The sequence below is a fragment of the Medicago sativa genome, chromosome 3, assembly GCF_051527215.1.
Source record: "Medicago sativa cultivar Bolivia chromosome 3, Bolivia_mono, whole genome shotgun sequence".
Lineage (NCBI taxonomy): Eukaryota > Viridiplantae > Streptophyta > Magnoliopsida > Fabales > Fabaceae > Medicago > Medicago sativa.
This window is the reverse complement of record NC_140751.1, coordinates 97,135,979-97,159,427: the sequence shown is the minus strand read 5'-3', so window position 1 is coordinate 97,159,427 and position 23,449 is coordinate 97,135,979. Positions and strand designations below refer to the sequence as shown.

The following is a 23,449-nucleotide window of genomic DNA, read 5'->3' as shown; positions in this document are numbered from 1 at the left end:
AGGAAGATGCTACTAGGGTTAACGGTCACTTTGGTCCCTGAATGTGTAGCAAGTAGTCACAATAATCCTTCAATGTATCAAAATTCCAAAATAGTCACTGATTGTCCACTTTGTTAGTCAAAATAGTCCCTAAGGCTTAAATAACCCCTTAATACTCACAATAACTCTTTTGATATAAGGACTAAAATGATAAGAAGTAAGTACGTATAAGGACTAATATGACAATAAGTAAGTCTATTGAAGGACTAATATGACAATATTAATGAAATATTTTAATATCAAGGACTATTTTGACTAACAAAGTGCACAATCAGGGACTATTTTGCTATTTCGATACATTGAGGGACTATTGTGACTACTCGTCACTCATTCAAGGACCAAAGTGACTATTTCCTCGAAAATGATTCATGCAGTAGCAGTAGCAAAGAATATCCGTATACTGCATCACTCATCGATCCCAATCTATTCATGTCATGTTTTGCCAATACGCATGCGGAGAGGGTAAGTTAATTACAGGAATAAATTAAACATGTGTGTTAGAGATCTTTAACACCTGTTCTCAACTTGGTGAAAAACGCCCAAACCGGTTTTAAAATGTAGTTAAAAAATCTTACACTTATAAATATTATTTATATTTTCAATAGCTCAATCATATTTCCTTAAAAAAAAAACCCAATCATATTAATTAATTTTTAAACAACTTATATTTACCTTCTTTTATCGCTTAATTCTTATTTTCATGCAATTTAACACCTGTTCTCAACTTGGTGAAAAACGCCCAAACCGGTTTTAAAATGTAGTTAAAAAATCTTACACTTATAAATATTATTTATATTTTCAATAGCTCAATCATATTTCCTTAAAAAAAAAAACCCAATCATATTAATTAATTTTTAAACAACTTATATTTACCTTCTTTTATCGCTTAATTCTTATTTTCATGCAATCTTAGTTAGTTCCACGGACAACCTTTAACATTCTTTGGATTAGAAAGAACCAGCAACCAAAAAACAATGTTCATTTATTTCTTAGCATATTCACGTGAGCAAATGACGAATAAACCAAATAATTACTAATCAACTAAAAACGCGAGTAGTCAGCCAAGCACCAAATTTCACACAACAACAACGTTATTTTCCTCTAAAAATCAAAAATATTTTTTGAACGACCTATGAGTATAATATTTATGGTCGAACATTATCTTAAGTCATTATATAAAAGTATATTTAAAACATCAGGATGATGCGTGATATCTTTTTATACAATAATTATGATGTTTTAATAAGTTTTTTTTTGAACTAGAATACACTTTTTTTTTACCCATTATTTATTTATTTTTAGGTTATCTAGTAGCAGGGGCGGATCTGGGATTAAATTATTAGTGGGGCTAATTTTTTTTTTTAAAAAAGTATGACTAAAATTTTGTCGAAATAAATTATACAAATAATAACATTTGTATTAATCGTAACAAATCGTCAATCATTTTGTTCCTTGTGTGGTAAAGTTGTTTATATTTTAGTGAATTTAACTTTTCAATAATAATTTAAATGACATCATAAAAATGATAAAATAATTTAAATAAATTCGGAGTAAAAAATCTCAATCCAAAAATGGGTCTTCCCTTTATATATATTTTTTTTTATAGATTAGATAATGCATGACATAAGTTGCAAAATAAAATCTTAATATATATATTCATATATAATTTATATTGTTTATATTATTATCTGAAAAAAATTAAGAAAATTGCAAACGAGAGTAGAGGTTCCTTGTGTGGTAAAGTTGTTTATATTTTAGTGAATTTAACTTTTCAATAATAATTTAAATGACATCATAAAAATGATAAAATAATTTAAATAAATTCGGAGTAAAAAATCTCAATCCAAAAATGGGTCTTCCCTTTATATATATTTTTTTTTATAGATTAGATAATGCATGACATAAGTTGCAAAATAAAATCTTAATATATATATTCATATATAATTTATATTGTTTATATTATTATCTGAAAAAAATTAAGAAAATTGCAAACGAGAGTAGAGTTGAACTTGAAACTTGAAAAGAAAAAAATTAAGAAAAAGTGCAAAAAGTGAGAGTTGAACCTATTATTATCTGAAAAAATTAAGAAAATTGCAAACGAGAGTAGAGTTGAACTTGAAACTTGAAAAGAAAAAAATTAAGAAAAAGTGCAAAAAAAGAGAGTTGAACCTAAGACATTCAAGTTTGTACTCAAAACCCACACCACCAAGCCACGGCTGTTGAATTGCTAATGTTATGAAATAGAAGATATATATTATTTAAGATTGGCTTTGTATAAATAAAAAAAAAATATGGGCTGGGCCTGGGCTGGTGTGGCTATTGCCACACCCTGCCTTGCTCAGGTCCGCCCCTGTCTAGTAGTACTGTATATGTATTATGCGTGTTCGCAGTGCGGATTGATTCGGTTTTTAGGTTAAAAGTCATCCGAACCCCAAGATAAAAAAACACACAGTTTTGTTTGGTTCGGTTGTTGTCAACCAATGCAGTTTGAATTTGTTTGATTATTGCTGTTGTTTGCGAGACAATACATTTTTTTTGTTTTCAATATTAAATTCAAGTTAAAAACAACTTATTTTCTACAACGTTTCAAATTTTATCCAACATTACAATTTCATTTTCATCCAACAATGTTGTCATCAACATAGACCAAATTAAAAACATAGACCAAACGTAACACTCTCAGTTAAAAATGCAAAAGACTAGGATTTTATCATTCTCTAAAAGTTCTCATTGAATTTCTATGATTTAAGGTATATCTAACATTAACGGATCTCCAAAAGTGCAAGTAACATTAAATTAAAACACAAATATTTTTTTATAAATAAAAAGCAAATAAGTATTGTAACAAAAAAAGAAAAAAGAAACATAAGAAGAGTAAAAATATGTCATTCTATAAGAGTTTCTATTGAGTTTCTATGAGTATTAGGTTGAGTGACATAAATTATTAATGTTTCTCTTATGTTGCGGTTTGGTGCGATTTAGTTCGATTGGTAAAATAAAATCGCAAATCGAATCAAATCATACAGTTGAATTAAAAAATGACACAAATACTTCCAAACCAAATACAATTTTGATTTGATGAGTTGGTTCATTTTGCCGTTTTTCTATTATGTTGAATTGGTTTTGAATGCTCGTGTTATGTATGCACTATTCAATTTGGGTGGGTTCAAAGAAGAATTCGTAGTTGTTCTTGGTCAACTGCTAGTATTTATTGGTCAACTGCCTAATTTTATTTAGAGGAGGTTCTAAATGCATATTAGCGCATGCCTAAAGTCTAGCCTAGCCCATAATATTACTCCCTCCGTCCTTTATTAGATGACCTGGTTGACAATGTACATTTTTGACCAGATAAGATTTGACCGTATTTTTATATTAATATACAAAGATAAATAATATCATATAAAATGTTGTTGGATTCGTCTCGATGAATATTTTTAAAATATTAAATTTTTATAATTTTTTTAAATAGATAATTAAAGATATTAAAGATAAAAAAATATGCATTGATATGTATGTCAGAGTCAACTAAGTCATCTAATGAGGGACGGAGGGAGTATAGAATAAGGCCTAATACTTGGGTGGACCAAGGAAATTTGACAGATAAGGACAAAAAATACTACAAATAAAGCATGTAGGAGTACAACGGTTGAATTGGAGAAACGTGAAAGCAATCGAAGTATGTATGTACTACACATTGTACTACAAGATGAACGTGCATAAATCCAACAAAGTACTAGCTATTACGATCATTACATGACTTATTGGATATTTCTTGAGTTCCAAGACAAGAATATAATCACAAAATTAATTTGTGCAAGAACGAAAGGATTAATAATCTTGTAATAATAATTAATTAATAATTATGTACAATTTTACTAATTGATTTAAATTTTCACATGGAGAAACAACTATCCCTATTGGTTTTAAGTTTGGCCGACATTGAGAGTGGTGGAGCAACCTTAGAGGTGGAGCGAACAGCCTCATACCTCCGACGTGCTGCTGGCCGTGGAAGATTCTCCGGCATGATGGTTTCGAGGGGATTGTTTCCTTGCCAAGAGGGGCACATCCTTTTCTGGCTCCATTTGGCCGCACAACCAACCAAAAACACATGCCCATCATCATCATCTATTGAATTTGACATGGTCACCAACATGATATTCTCCTCCTTAGCCACAGCTTCATGTTCCAATGTCACTGAATTGTTGAGTCCAATTATAGAGAAGCACGAAGCCACTCCTATCACAACACATCGCCTTCTCCAGCAAGTACCGTTTTTCTCCCTTTATTTACATCCAACAAAATGTAATTAATTAACTTAATTGACATGATCGTATGATGTACTAATTAATTGTGATCCAATATAAATAAGCATTAAATTAAAAAAAAAAACTTACGAGGAAAGCTGAGGTGGGTTTTTAGGGATGAGAGAAGCGTTTGAAGTTGTAGGACGGAGGCAGCAACTGGTTGATGTCATGGTGGAACTACTTGAGATTATTTTCTTCCCTCGATCCCTATGTGTGTGTATATATTATGTATGATGTTTAACTATAAATCAATTAATTATAACGACTATTGTATAAAGTATATGGGGAAGCAGAAATGTCGAATGAATATCTAAGGAATGAAGGTATCTATAGGGTGCGTGTGCAATGAAATAATGTAAAGCAGAGAATATTGGTGTGTATGGATGGATGGTCAGAGCACGGTAACTGTGAGTGAAAATGATGGATTGATGAGGTGGCAAATTGTGATTGGAGGAGGGGTTGAGTCTAATTAACAGGTTCCATGAGTCATGATGCTATTGCTTTGGCGTCTCTCCAATCCAACAATGTTGGCAACAATTTAAGTACGTAGAGGACACAAGAGGAGTCACGGTCAGGACGTCTGCTAAACCTACAACCGTCAATATGTAGCAAAGGCTACGGTGCATGACCTTCATGGGCCTCCTACCGGTGCATGACTTGATTTTTATTATTTTTTTTGTTGCAAAAGGAATGTGGACCATTTGATGTAATTTGAAGATTTTCAATGGCTAAGATTAGTAGGTTAAGTGACCCATTAAGGTTGTGTGTTTTTTAACATATATATTGATTTAATAAATGCAATTGATTTTGGATTCAATTTTCACAAAGGGCCTTTTCGTCATTATTGAAAAATTGCAAAATAATCCCAGCAAGCTAACACGTTCCATGTTTATTCTTTGTTAAGTGAAAATCTCAGCAAGCAATGTTCTTGCCATTTTGATGAAAACTCAAGTGTAGAATGGGTACAATAAAAATAAGGCAAAATTACATTAGAATTTTTTTTATCTTATTTAATTGTAACACGTTGGTCCTTTATCTTTTTTTTTCCGTCCCATTTAAGTCTTTATTTATCAAAATGTGCACATGTTAGTCATATTTTCATTTTTTATTATAAAAAAAATGTTGAAATGATAATTTTATTAATAACTTTGTTTGTTAAAATATTTTTAATCTAAGATATGAGAATTAATAAGCCTTGTATTCCATTATTACCTTGTATTCCATTTTCTCTCCAAATGGAGAGGATATGCACTCTAAAAGGAATTATGTGTAAAAATTATACCAGATGTTAATAATTATAGTAACAATGTAGACACGTATGAGAGTTGGTACAATAAAAGATTAGCAAAATCCCCTAAAGCATGGGCATAAAGTGACAGTTTCACTTTTCCTCTCTTTTGCACAAGTTCCAGGATTGATCTTCAAAGGTATAGGTCCAGGAACTTTTTGAAGTTCATACGAAGAACAAGACTCGTGAATAAGCCCATAAATTCATCTGACTTTTTGAAGTTCATTATTAGTTCAATTAGGTCGTATCCACCAAACATAATGATTTTTTTATTTTGCTATTCGTTTGTGTCTGTTTCAGTAGACGAACAACTATACTTCCATGTTTCCTAGGTTCTTGAAGGGATAATTTTGTCGGATTGAGTTACGTCGAAGATTCCAATTGTTAAAATTTGAGTTTATGCTTCATTATTAGTTCGATTAGGTCATATACAACGGTCAAAATGATTTTATTTGATACTCTTGGTCGTTTGTACTCGTTTAAGTAGACATACAAAATTTTGACTAGGTTTCTGAAGAGATAGTTTGTCAGATTGACTTATGTCGAAGATTTGGATCATCAAAATTCGAGCTCTTACTTCATTCTTAGTTCAATTAAGTCATATCCAACGGTCGCAATGATTTTATTTGATATCGTTAGTCGTTTGTATCTATTTAAGTCGATTGACTAGGTTTACTAATGGATAGTTTGTCGGATTGACTTATGTGTGAGTATTTTACATTTTGGATATCCAAAACCCAATCCAAATACGTATATTTGGATCGGATCGGTTATAATTTTTATTTTGGATCTAAAGATATTTCGTCTCAAAACCGATCCAATACTCATAATAAATAAAATAACAAAACTCTTGCCAACAAATCAATGTCTAGTTCACATCTGAATTCTTAATTTTAATACTTTTTTTTGTTGACAATTCTTAATTTTAATACTTGATGGACTAGAATAGAGAAAAATGCATCATGGGCGTATAAAAAAAAGTTCAATCCATCATTAAACCCTATTTTTTTTCCATCTTTTTATATCAGTGCTACAAATAGCCGCCACTCATAGTCTAGTCTTCTTCTTCTTCTTCTCCAGTTTTTTTTTTTCGTTTTGTATTTATTTTATTTTATTTTATTTTATTTGTAATTTCTGATTCAACAAGTCAGGTTCAATAAAATTGAATAACAAATGGGAATATATTGACAGTGGAAAAACCAAGCAAAATTGAATGAAACACAAAATTAATGTCTTTGATTTAGATGTATTTGAGCCGTCACCCAGACTTTAATTAAATAAATGTCTGGTGATGAAGATTGGGAATTTTCTGAGTTTGGAGAATCTCAGATTGTGTCTCTACAACGTCAATTATGGAGGAATCTCAGCAGCCAAGGTTTTTTCAGATTCGACATCTCAGTTTTAGATCCAACACGATTAAGGTTAAGAACAACAAGAAAAGTTGCATGACATGGAAGGAATGATATTACCAGATCTTTGATGGAAAACCTGAAACTTCAAAAAGAGGATATGGGTATTTTAGTTGATGTGAAATTCCGAAATTAAACCTGTAATTTTGTTTTTAACAAATATGTACAATAATAATTTATTTAATTAGTATATTAAATATAACCCACTGCAACAGGTAAACAAGTACAACATCCAAAAACTCCCGATTTTAAAACATCACGCACCGGTACAAGACCTATGGGGATTGCGCACGGGAGACGGCACCATGAAACTTGGCTTAATGAACTTTCCAAGTTCAAACTACCACCAAACAAGAGAAATTTTGTACTAATTTCCCACCACCTATAACTACTAATTAGGAGTACTTTTCAGAAGTTTATTTCAGTGTACCGATGATAATGGAGTTTTGGTCCAATCAAAACTCGTTGCAGCTAAGTAGTCGATAAGCTTAAGATCGATCTATCAAGACCAAACAAACAAGATTTCAATCTCAATTTCTTTTTTTTGCTAACCTTTCGGTTTTTCGGACAAGAGAGTATGATAATGTGTAGTTCAGTTGAAACGTAAGTAAAATTGACAAAAAATTGTTTCATTCACTGATTGAACTCAATTTTCCCTGAACAATTAGTTCGTCGATGAAACTCATTAACCACTTGAATTCAATTGTTTAGTTTCACACTTTCATATTAATAGCAAAAGTTTTAAAACTGTTTTAAGATTCGAACTAACTCATCTTAATTGAACGATTATGAGGTTTTTCATGTATCACATTTTTTTTTTTGAATCATCAGAATATAGAAAAGGCCTAGCACAAGATGTGCAAATAGGCAAGCCATTACACAAGCCTCTGCTACCTGATAACCGAAGCAGCAAAGGAAACAAGGCAGAAAAATACAATACAGTAATGGGAAAGAGCCAAAAAACCAGCAAAAACAACCAGCTATATACAAACTTTCCCCAACACTGAACAACAATAATAACAGCAGACTGCCTCATAACAGCAAACAGAGACCCAAAAACCAGTCCCCTTGACAGATCTAAAACCAGCCCCGTTCATATGAGTGCACCTAATCCAAATTCTATTGACAGACTTTCACATATTAAGTCTCGGTCAAAATCTTAGCTGTGAATATTTTTAAAACCAGTATCGTATGTCATATACTTTATTTTAGTTGTGAATTTTTTGACACTAAATTTGTTATAAATGACAAAACTCGTGTGTTGGTGTTGTTTGCATTGTTCAACAATTCTAACAAGTTACATGAAAAGATTGTTATGACACATGACTTCTTATGAAGGACTTAGTACAGAAGGCCCAGATCCAAGATATTTTGGCTCTGTTTGGTAAACTCAAAAAAAGAGCTTTTAGCTTATAAGCTCATTTGACAAAAAAAGCTCTGTTTGGTAACACTTTAGCTCTGTTTGGTACAACGTGCTTATAGCTTATTTCAGAGCTTATAAGCTATTTTTCAGAAGCTACTTCAAGTAGCTTTTGAGCTTATAGCTTTTAGCTTCTCATTTTTTCTTCCATATTTACCCTTATTATTCAAAGCAAAAGCTATCAGCTAATTTTACCAAACACTTCAACTAGCTTATCAGCTAAAAGCTATCAGCTATCAGCTATCAGCTAATTTTACCAAACAGAGCCAAACATATATGACTAATATTTGCATGTCTTTATAGTTAATTTTTGGAAAATCTGTCCAAATGGACACTATTACTTGATCATTTTTTTTTGAGGGAACTATTACTTGATCATGTTATCTTGATTTAAAATTATTTTAATTTAAATCTACTTGTTTATCAAAAAAGCGTAAATATAAAGTAGTTTTATTTCCTCGACAAGATATACGAGTTGTAAGACTATTTCTTGAAGTGTAAGACAGGTAAAGTGGCCGCTTTATTTGTTTTCCTTCTTGCTTGACAAGTTTTGTAATCTACAAAGTTTGTTTTCTTGATGTGAAAGACAAGCTGAGAGATGCCTTTATATACATGACATTGATTTTTAGTTCTAACATGAGGTTGGAGTAAGACAAATTAGGGTTTACCAAAAGAAGAGATCCTTAGAAAATCAAAGGTTAAGTGATGATTCCTTTTGAAATAGATTCTAGGTCTGAGAAACATTTTGGTAGTAAAATTATCGAGTCTCATGTTACCCTTGTTTCAATTTGTAAGAAATTCATTGATAGTGGATTTGAGAGCTAACCCTTGTTTCAATTTGTAAGAAATTCATTGACAGTGGATTTGAGAGCTACTATCTTCCAGACGTAGGTCAATTTAGACCAAACTGATTAATCAAATATCGCGGTGCTGGTTCTCCTTCATCTTATATCTTATATTTTTATTGTTTGTGGTTAGTTTGATCACTTAACAAGTGTCCTAAGAACACTTATTAAAAAAAGAAAATTCTACTTAAAAAAAGCGTTTTTTAGACTTTTAAAATGTTTACTACAAAATTCAAAGATATTTTTATTATCTTTAGTTGTTTAACAAATGCTCTAAAAACATTCGTTAATATTTTTCTTACTTATACGATGGTGGAATTGGATGGTACAAATTATAATACCTTCGATTGTTTTTTGATAGAAAATTTCGTTAGAATAAAACAGTATAATCTGTTGCTGCTAGTACTATTACATGAAATTTAAGTTTTAAAAAAATGTGTATATGATGACCTGATTATGAGTTGACTCAAAGTAGGGTGTCAACGTGTCATGATTGGAGAACAACCAATATTTAGTTGATGCAGCTCAATCATTAAAAAAACTTGAAAAACAATCATCCCGTATTCAGATCAAATCCAGCTTGCACTGTTGCCTAATGATTTACCAGAACAGGTTACAACTCAACTCAACAACAGCAGTACTAGTATCATTTATCAGAAGAGAAAGCATGTACTAGATCACTAGTTTAATTAGATGAGTTGTGTTATTCAACGAGATTGTGCATGTATTGCTACTAATTTCAAAATTTAAATCTATTATAAGATAATTAAATATAAAAAGATGATAAAATAAGACTAAATATATAATTGGGTGATAAATACATTTTTAACTAAATCTCAAAGTTAACACCTTTTTAAAATACTCTTCTAAAAGTGAAGTGATGTAGCATATTACATAATATCATATTTTTTTTATCATAGATTAAAAATGGACAATAATATCTCAGTAACAGTAACATCTTGAACATGGTTTCTTGCTAAGAAAAAAGGAGGACCATGTTTGTATTATGAATGACACTCAAACCCTCTTCCTTGTTTATATATTTAAGTTATACTTCGATTTTTTTTCAAGGCAAGTCCCCCTTATACTTTTCCCAAGTTGTGTTAAGTACTCTTTGTATTTCTCTCTTTTCTAATATATATATAATAGCAATTTTTTTTTTTGTCAAAAAAAAATAATAGCAAATTTTTAATACTCTTATAAAAGTGAAGTGATGTAGCAAAATAGTAGATTTTTATTAGATTTAAGTGTAAAATCATCAAATGTACATATCATTTAAATCCTAAATTTAAACATACTCATTTAAGCATTTTTGTTTGTTTCAAAATGTTTTCAACCACGTTACTAATTTATTCAAAGGAAAAAGAAACTCTAAATTAATGTGCTTTGTCAATTTGTTTTTGAAGAAATTTTTTGTCAATATTATTATTATTATTATTATTATTATTATTATTATTATTATTATTATTATTATTATTATTATTATTATTATTATTTTGAGGAACATTCTTACAATTATAGTAGTTTTTTACAAGACATTCTTATTAACACGAGCTTTATCTGTAAAAAAACAAAATCATAGTATGTCTAAAAAGACATAATCATTATTTTTGTTAAGAAAAAATTCATTATTTATTGTACGTTTTCTTTTCACTACAAAACATGGCAAAAACAAAGTACCCCTTCAAAAAAGGGTTGTGCCGTTGTGAAAACAAATCATAAAACAAGGAAGCACATTCATTCATTCCACCGCATCTTCGAAACCCAAACCCTCACCGACCACCGACCACCGCCTTCATTTACGACGGTCATTCTTCCTCTTTCCCAACACACTCTTTTCTTCAAACCCTTTCAAACAAATCTCCACATTTGTTAAACCACCCTTCGAATCGCCGACATATAAAAAAGACCTAATTTTTACACTTTTTCTGATAACCCAATTGCTTTTTACAATCTGGGTTTAACCCATTTTCGAATTTTGGTAACTGGGTCTGTGTTTTTGAAGTTTGGATCTTATGGTTAAGAAAAATGGAAGAAATTGAAGGTGTGAATTGTTTCAGTGAAGGTAGAAGCTCTAGTGAGAGTCGACCTCCAAATCCTAATCCATCCATTGCTTCTGCTTTTCGTCAATGTCAACGCAATGATCCTCTTGTTTTACCATGCAGAAAATCTCTTGTTCGCCACGCTTCTCTTGTAAGAAACCGATCTTTTGTTTTTTCTTTTGTTTTATAGTGTCTTGTGTTTTCATTGTGATAATGATGTTACTTAGTTTTGGAACAGTTATTACAGCATTTATTACTTTTCTCAAAATGATTCTTATCTTCATTTCTACGTTTTTAGCTTTATTCCTTTTTTTCTTTCCATTTGTCACTTTCATGTAGTGAGAATGTGTAATTTAAGCTTTGGTTTTGTATTTAATGTAGATAAAAACTAGGACTAGAATAGAAGGAAATTTTTGTTGAGAAAGAGAAATGAAATGAAATAATGATGGCGGGTTTTGGTTTGGTCAGATTGGGGAAGTGAAAAATTAGATGACAACAACATTATGATTAATTGTTGATTATGTTTTGTGGATTCAGTTTGCAACCTTAGGATTGATTATTGATTATTGGTGTTAGTAGGGTTATTTCTGGAGTAGTATAAGTTTATTTCTGCGCTGAAAAAAGTTCATCTTTCTACAAAAAAATTTCTTCACTTTAATGATGTGTTTTTTCATGACAATATCAGCAGACGAAAATGAAGTTGTCTGATGCATCTGTTGAGGATGTTACTGAAGGTTGCCAGTCTGATTTCCTTCCAAAGCTCCGTTCCGGAGGATGTGCTGATATCGGGTTCCGGTCAAATATGGAGGATGTGTATGTTTGTGTTGACAATTTTAGGCAGGGCCATGGGCTCAATAAACAACTTATAGATGGACCGAGTGCTTTCTATGGGGTATATATCTCTCTCCGCTTATCTTGATTGGAGTACTGATATGATAGTTGTTAAAATGGGATTTCATTTTTTTTTATTTGTTGACATCCCCATGTGTCGTTATTCTCTTTTCCTTCGTTTTGTCTTCTTTCATTCTCCTGTTCTGCACATCCGATGGCATCTTTTGGAAGTTCTTTGCAAATCTTAGTCCACATGCTAATCTTATTTTGTAATTGGTACTGCTTTACCTTTGGTGTGGACCAATGTGCATAAACACATATTAGACGTGCCTTTACTAGCTATGGAGTTTTTACAGTTGACAAGAATAGATATAGGTTTATTTATGTTGCTTGCATTTGTTTTTAAACTGCTTAGAAAAGTCAAGTAACGTTATATGTCGAATGGCTTGGTCAGGTGTTTGATGGACACGGCGGAAAGCATGCTGCTGACTTTGCTTGCAATCATTTGCCAAAGTTCATTCTCGAGGATAAAGATTTCCCAGTGGATATTGAAAGGATAGTTGCTTCTGCCTTTCTGCAAACAGACTATGCATTTGCGGAAGCTTGTTCTCTCAATGCTGCCCTTGCATCCGGCACCACTGCATTGGCTACTCTTGTTATAGGAAGGTCAGGATTTTGATATTCAATAATTTGGGCATACATCCTTTTTTTTACTATAAATTAGCACCAAAGGTATGCTAAATTTCTTGTCCGCGTTTTTTGGACAAGTACAAAAGACATAAATCTGACTGAGGTTTGGGATCTTTTTGGTCTGCTACAAAAGTTGGCCCATATTTCCATTTTCATGCTCTTCCTCTGACATGACATCAAATACATACATGTGATAATGTGATAAGTTGCATGCTGATTGTAGTTTCTGACTGTAGGTTGCTGGTGGTGGCAAATGCTGGAGATTGTCGAGCAGTGCTGTGCCGTCGTGGAAAAGCAATCGACATGTCAAGAGACCACAAACCAGGTTGCATGAAAGAGCAGAGGCGTATCGAGGCATCTGGGGGGTCTGTCTATGATGGATATCTTAACGGGCAACTTAATGTTGCTCGAGCTATTGGTGACTGGCACATGGAAGGAATGAAAGGCAAAGATGGTGGACCACTCAGTGCAGAGCCTGAACTCATGACTACAAAACTTACTGCCGAGGATGAATTTCTCATCATAGGCTGCGATGGGATTTGGGATGTTTTTAGAAGCCAAAATGCTGTAGATTTTGCGCGGCGCAGGCTTCAGGTGCATAACGACCCAGCTGTATGCAGTAAGGATCTGGTTGATGAGGCTTTGAAGAGAAAAAGTGGAGACAATTTAGCTGTTGTTGTGGTTTGCTTTCAGCAGCAGCCTCCACCAAATTTGGTAGCACCACGCTCCAGAGTGCACAGGAGCTTCTCTGCTGAAGGTTTGAAAGAGTTGCAAAGCTTTTTGGATAGCTTGGGAAAATGAGTTTGCGCAAGTATTTATGGTTCCTTCTTGTTTAATTTTATTTTATGTACCTCTTATGAGAATTGAGATTCATTTGTAACTGTAGGTGTTACTTTTTTTTTGAACAAACTGTAGGTGTTACTTGTTAGGTGTAGTAGGATGAGAGAGAACTTTCTGACTGTATCATATGCGGCATCTGACATTTTAATTTACTGGTACTTGTTCGTTCTTATTTCATTTTTGCACTGACAAAGCCAATGAATACATAGCTAGCTTCATTTCAAACAAAACCGTCATTATCAGTTGGATACTTATTTATGTTGAACACTTCACAGATATTTCATACACACTTGAGATTACATTTACAACTTTATACTCTTGTTCTTTTTACTATTTAAGATGTGAATGTACAATTTGTACAAAATGCTTATCTTTTTTGGAAATTAAATGCCTTAATTGAAAAGGCAAAGGCAGATCCAAAGATCAGCGAAAAACTAACAACCACAGCTGCAGCTACACCTTTGAAATCATCTCTATAACCAAAATAACTCCTAACAAACTCTTCCACTGTCTCTCCAGTATCCATACGTTTGTCAACATCGCCAAATTGTGTTGTAATCAAGCCATATAATGTCCAAGAGATAGGACAAAACCAGAAAAACCATCTCCACCATACCGGCATCCTCTGTTATATAAAACATTTTAACCGAGTTAAAACCGAGTAAGTTACATGTTTACACTTGCATGGTCTAATGTTAAATTTGAAGTGAAAGGAGCAATGAAACTTACAGTTCGGGGAATAACAAATCCTGAGAAAAGGTTCCATACCAAGTAGAAGCCAAAGGAAACTATAGCAGCAACGTTATGATCTGGTGTAGCACCGACAAGCATCATTCCAAAAAAAGTGAAGTATAGAAAGGTGAAGAACATGAAGAAGAGATACCAAAAGAATTTGGTAGGTGTCATTTCAAACCCAATCATGGTATACACTATAACCCCATATACAAGGCTCTGTATGAGTACATATGGGATCTCAACAGCAACCTGAATATTTCAAATCTGGTAAGTTTTCTAAATAGTTTCTCTACTTCATATAATTAGTATTCATTAATTAAAAAGTTTATCTGTTAACCAATATTTAGAATAAACCTTCAATTTAGTCACTAAACTATCATGAACCTAATTAGAGAGAGAATGATAATTTAGGGATAAGATGATGGTTTATTCATAATAGTTAACATTCCTTAGCCATTTCGTGATCCAGAAGCTTTATGCATACCTGTCCAAATGCATATGGCAATGCTGAGTACATTCCAGCAGCCTTTTCTCTATAGAAGACTGTTCTCTCAATGGCTACAACTGGTTGCACCGATGTAGCATTTTGTACCCCAATGAAGAGGACTGCAGCGTACATGGATCCCATCGCGTTAAATAGATCTTGTCTTCTTTCCCTGCATTACAAGAGTACATAAATAAAGGTATAATGAACAACTCAGAAACGAGTTAGGAACATGGCTTGGTACCTTTTTGAGCCGATATTCCAAAATATTGTCCCGAACAAGAAGGCTATGACCGTTGTGAATAAAAGTCTCACTGCACTGTATGGGGGATTTCGCCAATACGATAGGTGCTGCTTCCAAAGGCAAGCCATACATTGGGTTAAGAAAGACTGAGAGTGCTGTGTTGTGTAGTACAAGTCTTTAGAACCCTCTGGAGGAGTACTTAGTTCCCTGATCAAGGCCTTGTTTCTCCTGAATGTAATTATACAACATGGCTTAATAAACCATATATCCTTAAAGAGCAGGTTTTATTTCCAAGCATCATTATGGATTCAAAATGATAATATATGGAATGTGCTTTAATTTACAAGTTTTTCCTGTCTTACCTATATAAGTCAGAGTTCTTGTATAGTTCGGCGAAGTTAATTCCGAGAGCTTCTTCTTGTGCTTCTGAAGTAACCTCCAACATCCAAGTGGCAGGGTTATAGCCATTCTTGATTTTTGGCACTCCATTAATTCCCTATACCAAGCAGGTATGTTTTGCTTTGATGAAAAAACTGATTGATAATATGTTAATTATTTAGTATTAGACTATTAGCAACAAATTAGAGATATTGACCTCAAAGTAGTTGATCAGATGAGAACAATGTCGGCCTAATGGCCCCACATATATTTCTTCTCCTCCACGCTTCAAGAGAAGTAGCTGTAATTTACAAGATAGATGTTCAGCCTTCGGACACTATTTTTTTTAACAACTTAGAAAGAAAAAAAGGAAAAGGGTCTCTGACCTCATCAAAAGCATCAAATATATCAATACTGGGCTGATGAATTGTGCAGACAACAGTTCTCCCTGTGTCCACTGTATTTCTCACTGTTCTCATTACTATAGCAGCGGCTCTTGCATCAAGGCCAGAGGTAGGTTCATCCATGAATATAATAGATGGATTGGCAACAAGTTCAACTGCAATCGTTAACCTCTTCCGCTGTTCCGTGGACAGACCATTCACACCAGGTAATCCAACAAGCGCTTCTCTTATTGACGTCAGCTCTATCAGCTCCATAACTTCCTCAATGAACATCTGAAATAAGTGGTGTGTGTTGCACGTCTTGTTAATATACTCTGATTTTATCCACAAAGTAAAAGAGAAACACAAAATTGACAAACTTTACCTTTCTTGTGGAAGTATCAACCTCGGGGGGTAACCGGAGCCATGCAGAATAAACAAGAGATTCATAGACAGTAACATGGGGAGAGTGGATATCAGTTTGCTCACAGTATCCTGATATACGAGCAAATGTTTCTTGCTTCTTAGGGTACCCGGATATAGTGATTTGTCCTTGAACACATCCTGTTGTTTTCCTTCCAGACAGCACATCCATTAGAGTTGTTTTACCAGCTCCACTTATACCCATTAGAGCTGTCAGAACTCCTGGTCTAAAAGCTCCATTAACACCCGTCAAAAGTTCAAGTAGATCTTCAGGAATACCTTTGGCTTTCATTTCCTACAAGCAAGCATAAAGGAAGACTATTAGAAATATATCAGTAAGGAGAGTGTAAATTTACTGTCACGTTTTTATGCTTGTTTTATTCAGTGTGTGTAACTTTGGTAAGCTTCACATGCAACCACTATATTATGCTATGTGCATGCAGGATGAATCGGGCCCTGTTTGGATAAACAACTTAATTAAGCTCTTATATAGCACAGACACTTATCATATAAAGTGTTTAGGTATAAGCTATTTTTGCAAAAATAAAATAAAATAAAGTCTAATTGTTTTGTTAGGAATTATAAGTTGTTTTCATAAGCTATATTTGAATACTTACGTAAAGAAGCTAAAAAAAGCTTATGGACATCTCATAAGTTGTTTCCATAAGATCTCCCAAACAGTCTCACTACACTAGTGTTTATGCTAGTTAGTAAGTAAGCTTAAATAAGTCAAAATCTAAATAAACACTTCTAATGCTCCATTATAGAGATGACCACTACATTTCAAGTTGATGATTTGATAGTGGAATTATCCACTTAGAAGTTCCTTTGAAGTTTGAAGCTAATTCTTGTACCTGTGGCATGTCCACGGCATATCCAATTTCATCAAAAGTGATAGAAAGGGGAGTGACAGGCAGAACCATCCCCCGCTTCCTGGTGTGATCAGCTGTATTAATGCTGCCTACCTTTGCTGACAGCGTTGTTGAAGAAAAACTTCTTTGACTTGCATTTCCTTTTGTTACATCAAAATTATATCGATCATCATACACTGAATTAACATGCAAAGTAAAATAGGAAGAAGTTTTGTAAGCTATCTTGTAACTCACCTGAAGAACATTCTAATTTAGGTGACAGTTCAATAATCTGCTTGCTTCCAGCAGTGGCAGCATTTCTTTCAGTCAATGCTTCTTCTGATATTAAAGCCTGCGGTTTACCAAATGCTGCAATAAAATGTTTCACTTGTTATAGAGAACTACATCAATTTTATAAACTGACAACCACATATAATATATAGGATACTTACAGTCAAGATAATGCAAGGCCAGAGGGAAAAGGAAGTTGAATAGTAACATGTATCCAATGGAAGCTCCGACTCCAATCCAATACCAGTATGCTTCAGGGAAAATCCCACGCGACTTCAAGATCTGCACTCCTAATTTTTCTGTTGAATTAGGTGGAATCTGCAATGAAAAGGTATTCACGTATTATCAGACACAGATCGAAACTCTTCATATGTCATATTTGTATTCTTGTACATGTAAGATCTTTCATTCATGGGAATGTGATTGCATTTCTTGCTTACATGGGACCAACTTTTTCCAAGGAATTCATTCACAGCTATAGCATTTTGTCCATACATCATTGGGGATACCCAGTAACCCCATAACCACCACTTCTTCACATCAACTGATGCATAAGAACATAGTTCAGTGAGCTTTTGATATTATAATACATTGAAACAAAAAATATGCATCTTCGATAATAAACGGCCCTAACAAGTTGCACTTCACCTCTAGAGAGGATGAATCCACCCATGACCAAAACTGCTAGTAAAGCAAATGATCCAACTGTGTTTGCAACAATAACATTCCTCCCAACTGCGCCAATAAATCGAAAAAGTGCTGATGCCATCTGGTTGATACAAACTAGCAAAAAGTACTGTTTGATGAACCTACAAGTAAAGCAAATGATCCAACTGTGTTTAGCAGACTGGAGAAAATTATGTTTGGAGTCTATGTACCAAAGGAAAAACAAAATTCTCACCTTTCAAAACATGGATCAAATCCGATTACATAGTAAGTCAACACAACCCAAATACCAACTTCTACAAAGGTTATAGGAATCTTAAGGATCCAAGTAGGCAAAGAATATGCCCAAGCAGGGAAAAGAAGAAGGTCCCTTTGCTTATAGAAAACTGGGAGTTTCATTATGAACATCGATAGCTCGGAGTATCCATTGAACATAATTACAATTAGTATGAAGAATAGAGCACCCATATAGATCCCACCATCTGTTTCAGTATTCCGGTGCATCTCAGTTCGTAGGAACATTGTCATTGTTACGAGGCCAGTGAAGATCAACTGAAAACAAATGAAATCAAACATGAATCTAGTGTAAATAACACCGATGAATGATCAAGTAAGGTTTTTTTGATCGGTTTGTGTTTACCTGCCACATCTTGAAAATATAGACAAACGAATTCCTTTTCATAAGTAAGAGTTCTCTTGATACGCAGGCTTTTAAGAGTTCTTTCCTGCTCACACCATACTTGTTTTTGGTTAAAACGGCAGGGTGGCCTTTGGAAGCATCAAATGGAGTACCAAGTTCATCACCGAGTTTTTGACCGACATGAAACAACTGAAATTCTTCAGCGAATTCTCTAACAGTGATAAAGGTATATGGTTTATCTTTATTTGACCAGTACTGTTCTTGATCTTTTCTTGAAGTTACCTGTCATATAAAGAGATGAGTATAGTATCTTCTATTAAAGGTGAAAAGTGAAAAACAAGTCATAGAGTCTAATGAAGCTAAGAAAAAGTACTTCTTGTAAAAAATCTGCTACTCCTTTCCTCTCTGGACATTTGAAACCAACGTGCTCAAAGAATTCGAGGACGTTTTCCCTTGGACCTTGATACACAATTTGTCCGTCAGAGAGGAGAATTATGTCGTCGAATAAATCGTAAGTTTCAGGTGTTGGCTGTAGAAGAGAGATAAGAGCTGTTCCATTCAGAATGTGGATGGATTGCCTTAGTGAATTAATCATTTGAAATGTTGTTGAACTGTCCAAACCAGTCGATATTTCGTCCATGAAAAGCGCTCTTGCTGGTCCAACGAGCATCTCACCTGTAGCTCATAGTCACATCTTGAGTCTCACAAAACACAAATGAAAACATAAACCCTTCATTTCATATTAGTATTACACAGATAATGAGATTTATGGTTTTACCAGTTGTGACTCTCTTCTTTTGTCCACCAGAAATACCTCGAATCATGTCATCCCCTACCATGGTATCAGCACAAACATCTAGTCCTAAAATCTGCCAAATGTTTTAAAACAGGAAAAATTGAGATTCTTCCTTATTTTATCCTAAAGCCATTTTCAAAATTTGCTGAACTGGATTTGCTACCTTAATTATATAATCTGTAACTATGTTGGTTTCTTGGCCTTCTAGTGCTTCAGCCTGAAAATTAAGCATGTTTAGCATTATCTCAAGGTTATTCATTTTGCAAAGATGTCTATTAACATTTATTTAATCTTTATCTCATCTTACCTTCATATAAATATCAAGATCAGGATCTGGTTTAATGTTTTCAGCCTTTTCTCTTCTTGATAATTCTGCCAGCATATCTTCCGATTGCACAAAGTTGAAAAACAGTTCAATCAAATGTAAGTGACAATACATAATGCTAAATTGTACAGACAAAAAAGGACTATATCACTGACCATATCGAGTTCCTATTCCTTGACACCTTGCTGAAAAGGCCAATGTTTCTCTCACCGTCAATTCTCCTATGTGTAAATCAGTTTGACTTATGTAAGCTGATGTTCTCTGTGGTACGAATTCTTCCATCCCGTGATCATTATACGCAACTCTCCCCGTAAACTGAAATTAATCATCAATGGAAAATTGGAAATGAATGAATTGTGATTGTGAAACATAATTGCTGAAACAAGAGGAATGTCACATGTGCTTACTTTTAGATCTTTACTGAGTCTTCCGGCTAGTGCCAACAACAATGTAGTCTTTCCAGAACTTGGAGGACCTAAGAGCAGTGTCATTCTGCAACAGGCAAAACAAATTGTTGATTGAGAAATAGATAGTTTCTGTCAATTGTGTGAATTTCACAAGGTAATGTTGTCTTACCTTTTAGGCTTGATTATTCCACTAACATCATGAAGAACTGTTAATGGCTTCTTTCGACTCGGGATAAGGTGAAGATTATTCAGAAATCCCTTCAAAAAGAGAGCACAAATGCATATACATTAGAACTTGTTAGTGTATTCTGCTTCAAAAGGAACTTTTTGGGATAGCTAAATATCCAATTCCAAATCTTTTGTTATGATTACCTCCAACAAATTAATGGAGAAGTTGAGGATTGTAGGCAATGCCCTGCTTCCCACATGAGCTTCTGCTTCAACATTCAAGTGCTCAAAACGGACTTCAATTGTCGGAAAATCAAGTCCAACCCTGCAACATGAAAGGAACACAATTACACAAACTTGTAAATTCCTCTACACATGAAGCCAGAGTTTCAAAAAATGGTACATTATCACTATTTGGCTGAAACGTCATTTTTTATATCTCTGCAAATACAATGCAACCACAACCAAGATTGTATCAACTGCATTTGACCATAGTTCTACACAAATATCAAGATTTATGACGCAACCAAACCATAAAAACCTTACATAATTCGTTAAAGATTCATTTCAAAACTAGAACAAACACAGACACAAAACAACAACTCAAGTTTGTACGGCGTTGAAGCATTTACACAGACACGGAATTTGTTTATAATTTAAGTAACTGTCCTACCTACACACTAAACATGCATTCAATTTGAAATGGCGGTGCTAGTAGCCTACATACCGATCAATGCGTTGTCTTAACTTCAACAAGAATTTCTCATTATCTTCCTCAGCAATCTTGACAAGTCTCTCCACTAAATTCTTCCTCTGTAGTGGTCCAAGTTTGTTGATATCAATCTCTATAGGCTGTTCACTTTGTGATTCATTCAGTATACCCCTAGTCATGCGTAGATAGGTTGGAAGCTTCTCAATAGCAGCCCATTGAAGCTCTTGTTCATCATCATCCCTTCTTGACGATCCTGAAAATACATCAACTGCACCACTTCTCCATATGCTGGAGCTCCCTACGCGTCCACTCGCCACTCTCAGTTCACCACCTTCCATGTATGTATTATGTTGTTTTATGTATTCTGTTTAGGGGCACCAGCTTCTTATAGTGTTACAAATTTCTACGTAGTTAAATAAGTTTGAAGTAATCAATTATTGCAATAAACAATTGATTACTAGTACTTCAGACATGAACTTCATATAATAAATAGACAGTGGACATTATGTTTATTGTTATATTCTCAGCATATTTGTCTTGTATCACATTTTTATTCAATTCAATCAAATAATAAAATGAGGTGATGAAATTGTATGCACCATGTCTCACTTATCGTAAGTCCCCTTTTCCCGCCACCTAAAATGCCAAACGCACATTCCACTGCCCACTATATAATATGAATAATTTTTTTGTTTCCTTTATAAATTATGTGTATTTTTAAAGTCTTTCTTCCTCAAATAATTATATTGGTACCTTTTCATCAAATGGATCCATGCTACATAGTGCAACAACTATGTATAAGAAGTTTTCTGTCTCTAAATCTATCGGTTATTATAGTTGTTGCATTGTGTAGCAGTTCCAGGGAATCCAAATCTCGTTTTGATAGCGGCTTTAAAAGGGTTCATTTTGTTTATTTTTTCTTTGGTTTGAAATAGAGTGAGCTACCATTTTTTTATACTTGAATTTGATAAGCGTCATTCCTATAACAAAAACTGTCACAAATGTGTAGCTTATTAGTTTGTTTGTTTATGGGATGTGTCTTTCATTAGCTGGTTAATTTGGTTTTCAAATGTGTTTTTATAAGTTAATCAATTTTATTCATAAATTACTAACATAAGACACACACATAAATTTCTCTCAAAAAAAAAAAAAAATAAGACACACACAATGATGAATTTATAGTTTTGAATGAGAACATCTCACACATCTTGAGACAAACTAATCACTCTAACATGAAGTTTTTTTTTTCTTCATGAACAACAAACGAAAATGAACTTTTAACGTTGGTATAAAAGACAAAACCAAGCTCTAGTTTATTTGCAATTTGTAGGATGACATGTGAAAGAAAATATATGTCTTTGTCCAACTATAATTAACAATATCATCAACCAGCTAATTAGCTGAACTAAAAATATTTTGTTTAAAAGTGGATGAGATAAGACAAATTTGGAAGGGTGAGGATATTCCAGTTCTTGCTTGAGGAACAAAAATACTTATCTAGATTAAACTCATGAATTATGGAACCTAAATCAACATGTTGTGCATCTGGGACGTAAGTTAAGTTGAAATTAGCCGTTGTTTTGTATTAATTAAAACTAATGATTAAACAGCAGTTTAGATATGGAAAAGTTTAGCTTTGTTTTTTGTGGTTTCATGAATAAATTAGTTAGTTAGTTAGGGAGATCCATCATTGTCATGGAAACAAATTAGGAATTGAGAACTTAAGCATATTCCATGCATACGTTACAAGTTGATTCGTTTATATGCTAACTTCCATTGTGATACAAACAAAAATAATATTGATGTCATCTTAATAAATCAATGAATCCATAGGGAGTTAGTAAGCCACTTTACTTGGCTTTGATCAATTTGAAACAAGTTTTATAAAATAATTTTTCTCGTCAAATTGGTACGAAAGCAGTAAAATTTGGTATGATTTTCACGTCTTTTCCTATTTATTTCTCCTTCATTTTTTTGTCACCTTACATTTATTATCCATGACTCTCTAGCAATACAATATATTAATAAAACGTATCGATGATAACATCCAGCGTTTGTAGTCCAACGGTTAGGATAATTGCCTTCCAAGCAATAGACCCGGGTTCGACTCCCGGCAAACGCAATTTATTTTTTGTATTTTAAAATCTTCAATTTCACTCTAAAGAATACGCACTTCATACATACTTCATTTAATACAACTAAATTTTATATGCATCATCATATAACATATAATTCAAT

The 23,449-nt window shown here is 33.4% G+C and overlaps 3 protein-coding genes and 1 non-coding gene across 5 annotated transcripts; 2 read left to right on the top strand and 2 right to left on the bottom strand.

Annotated features, from left to right (window-relative positions):
* Positions 1-3,865: 3,865 nt before the first annotated feature.
* LOC146942538 (histone deacetylase-like protein) lies at positions 3,866-4,607 on the bottom strand. The gene is made up of 2 exons (XM_085758052.1): positions 4,434-4,607; positions 3,866-4,319 (listed from the first exon to the last, which is right to left on the bottom strand). The coding sequence occupies exons 1-2, from the start codon at positions 4,511-4,513 to the stop codon at positions 3,932-3,934; spliced, it is 468 nt and encodes a 155-aa protein (XP_085614178.1). The 5' UTR covers positions 4,514-4,607; the 3' UTR covers positions 3,866-3,931.
* A 6,416-nt stretch (positions 4,608-11,023) lies between these two features.
* On the top strand, positions 11,024-13,880 carry DBP1 (DNA-binding protein phosphatase 1). Of its 2 annotated transcripts, none has more exons than XM_085756562.1 (4): positions 11,024-11,498; positions 12,036-12,239; positions 12,633-12,844; positions 13,105-13,880. In XM_085756562.1, the coding sequence occupies exons 1-4, from the start codon at positions 11,334-11,336 to the stop codon at positions 13,667-13,669; spliced, it is 1,146 nt and encodes a 381-aa protein (XP_085612688.1). In that variant the 5' UTR covers positions 11,024-11,333; the 3' UTR covers positions 13,670-13,880. The 2 variants fall into 2 exon arrangements, with proteins under 2 accessions (XP_085612688.1, XP_085612687.1); XM_085756561.1 differs by having other exon boundaries at positions 12,033-12,239.
* A 46-nt stretch (positions 13,881-13,926) lies between these two features.
* LOC146942536 (pleiotropic drug resistance protein 1-like) lies at positions 13,927-21,570 on the bottom strand. The gene is made up of 24 exons (XM_085756560.1): positions 21,227-21,570; positions 20,704-20,824; positions 20,501-20,589; positions 20,332-20,416; positions 20,080-20,239; positions 19,907-19,983; positions 19,763-19,816; positions 19,582-19,672; positions 19,177-19,478; positions 18,804-19,085; positions 18,399-18,715; positions 18,146-18,306; positions 17,938-18,041; positions 17,659-17,815; positions 17,462-17,575; positions 17,210-17,367; positions 16,318-16,650; positions 15,936-16,226; positions 15,767-15,850; positions 15,534-15,667; positions 15,172-15,399; positions 14,928-15,099; positions 14,438-14,692; positions 13,927-14,333 (listed from the first exon to the last, which is right to left on the bottom strand). Exons 1-24 carry the CDS (start codon positions 21,547-21,549, stop codon positions 14,076-14,078), a joined length of 4,350 nt encoding a protein of 1,449 aa, XP_085612686.1. The 5' UTR covers positions 21,550-21,570; the 3' UTR covers positions 13,927-14,075.
* A 1,691-nt stretch (positions 21,571-23,261) lies between these two features.
* Positions 23,262-23,333, top strand: TRNAG-UCC (transfer RNA glycine (anticodon UCC)). Its single transcript has one exon. It is a non-coding gene; the product is annotated as a tRNA-Gly (tRNA).
* The last annotated feature ends 116 nt before the right edge of the window (positions 23,334-23,449 follow it).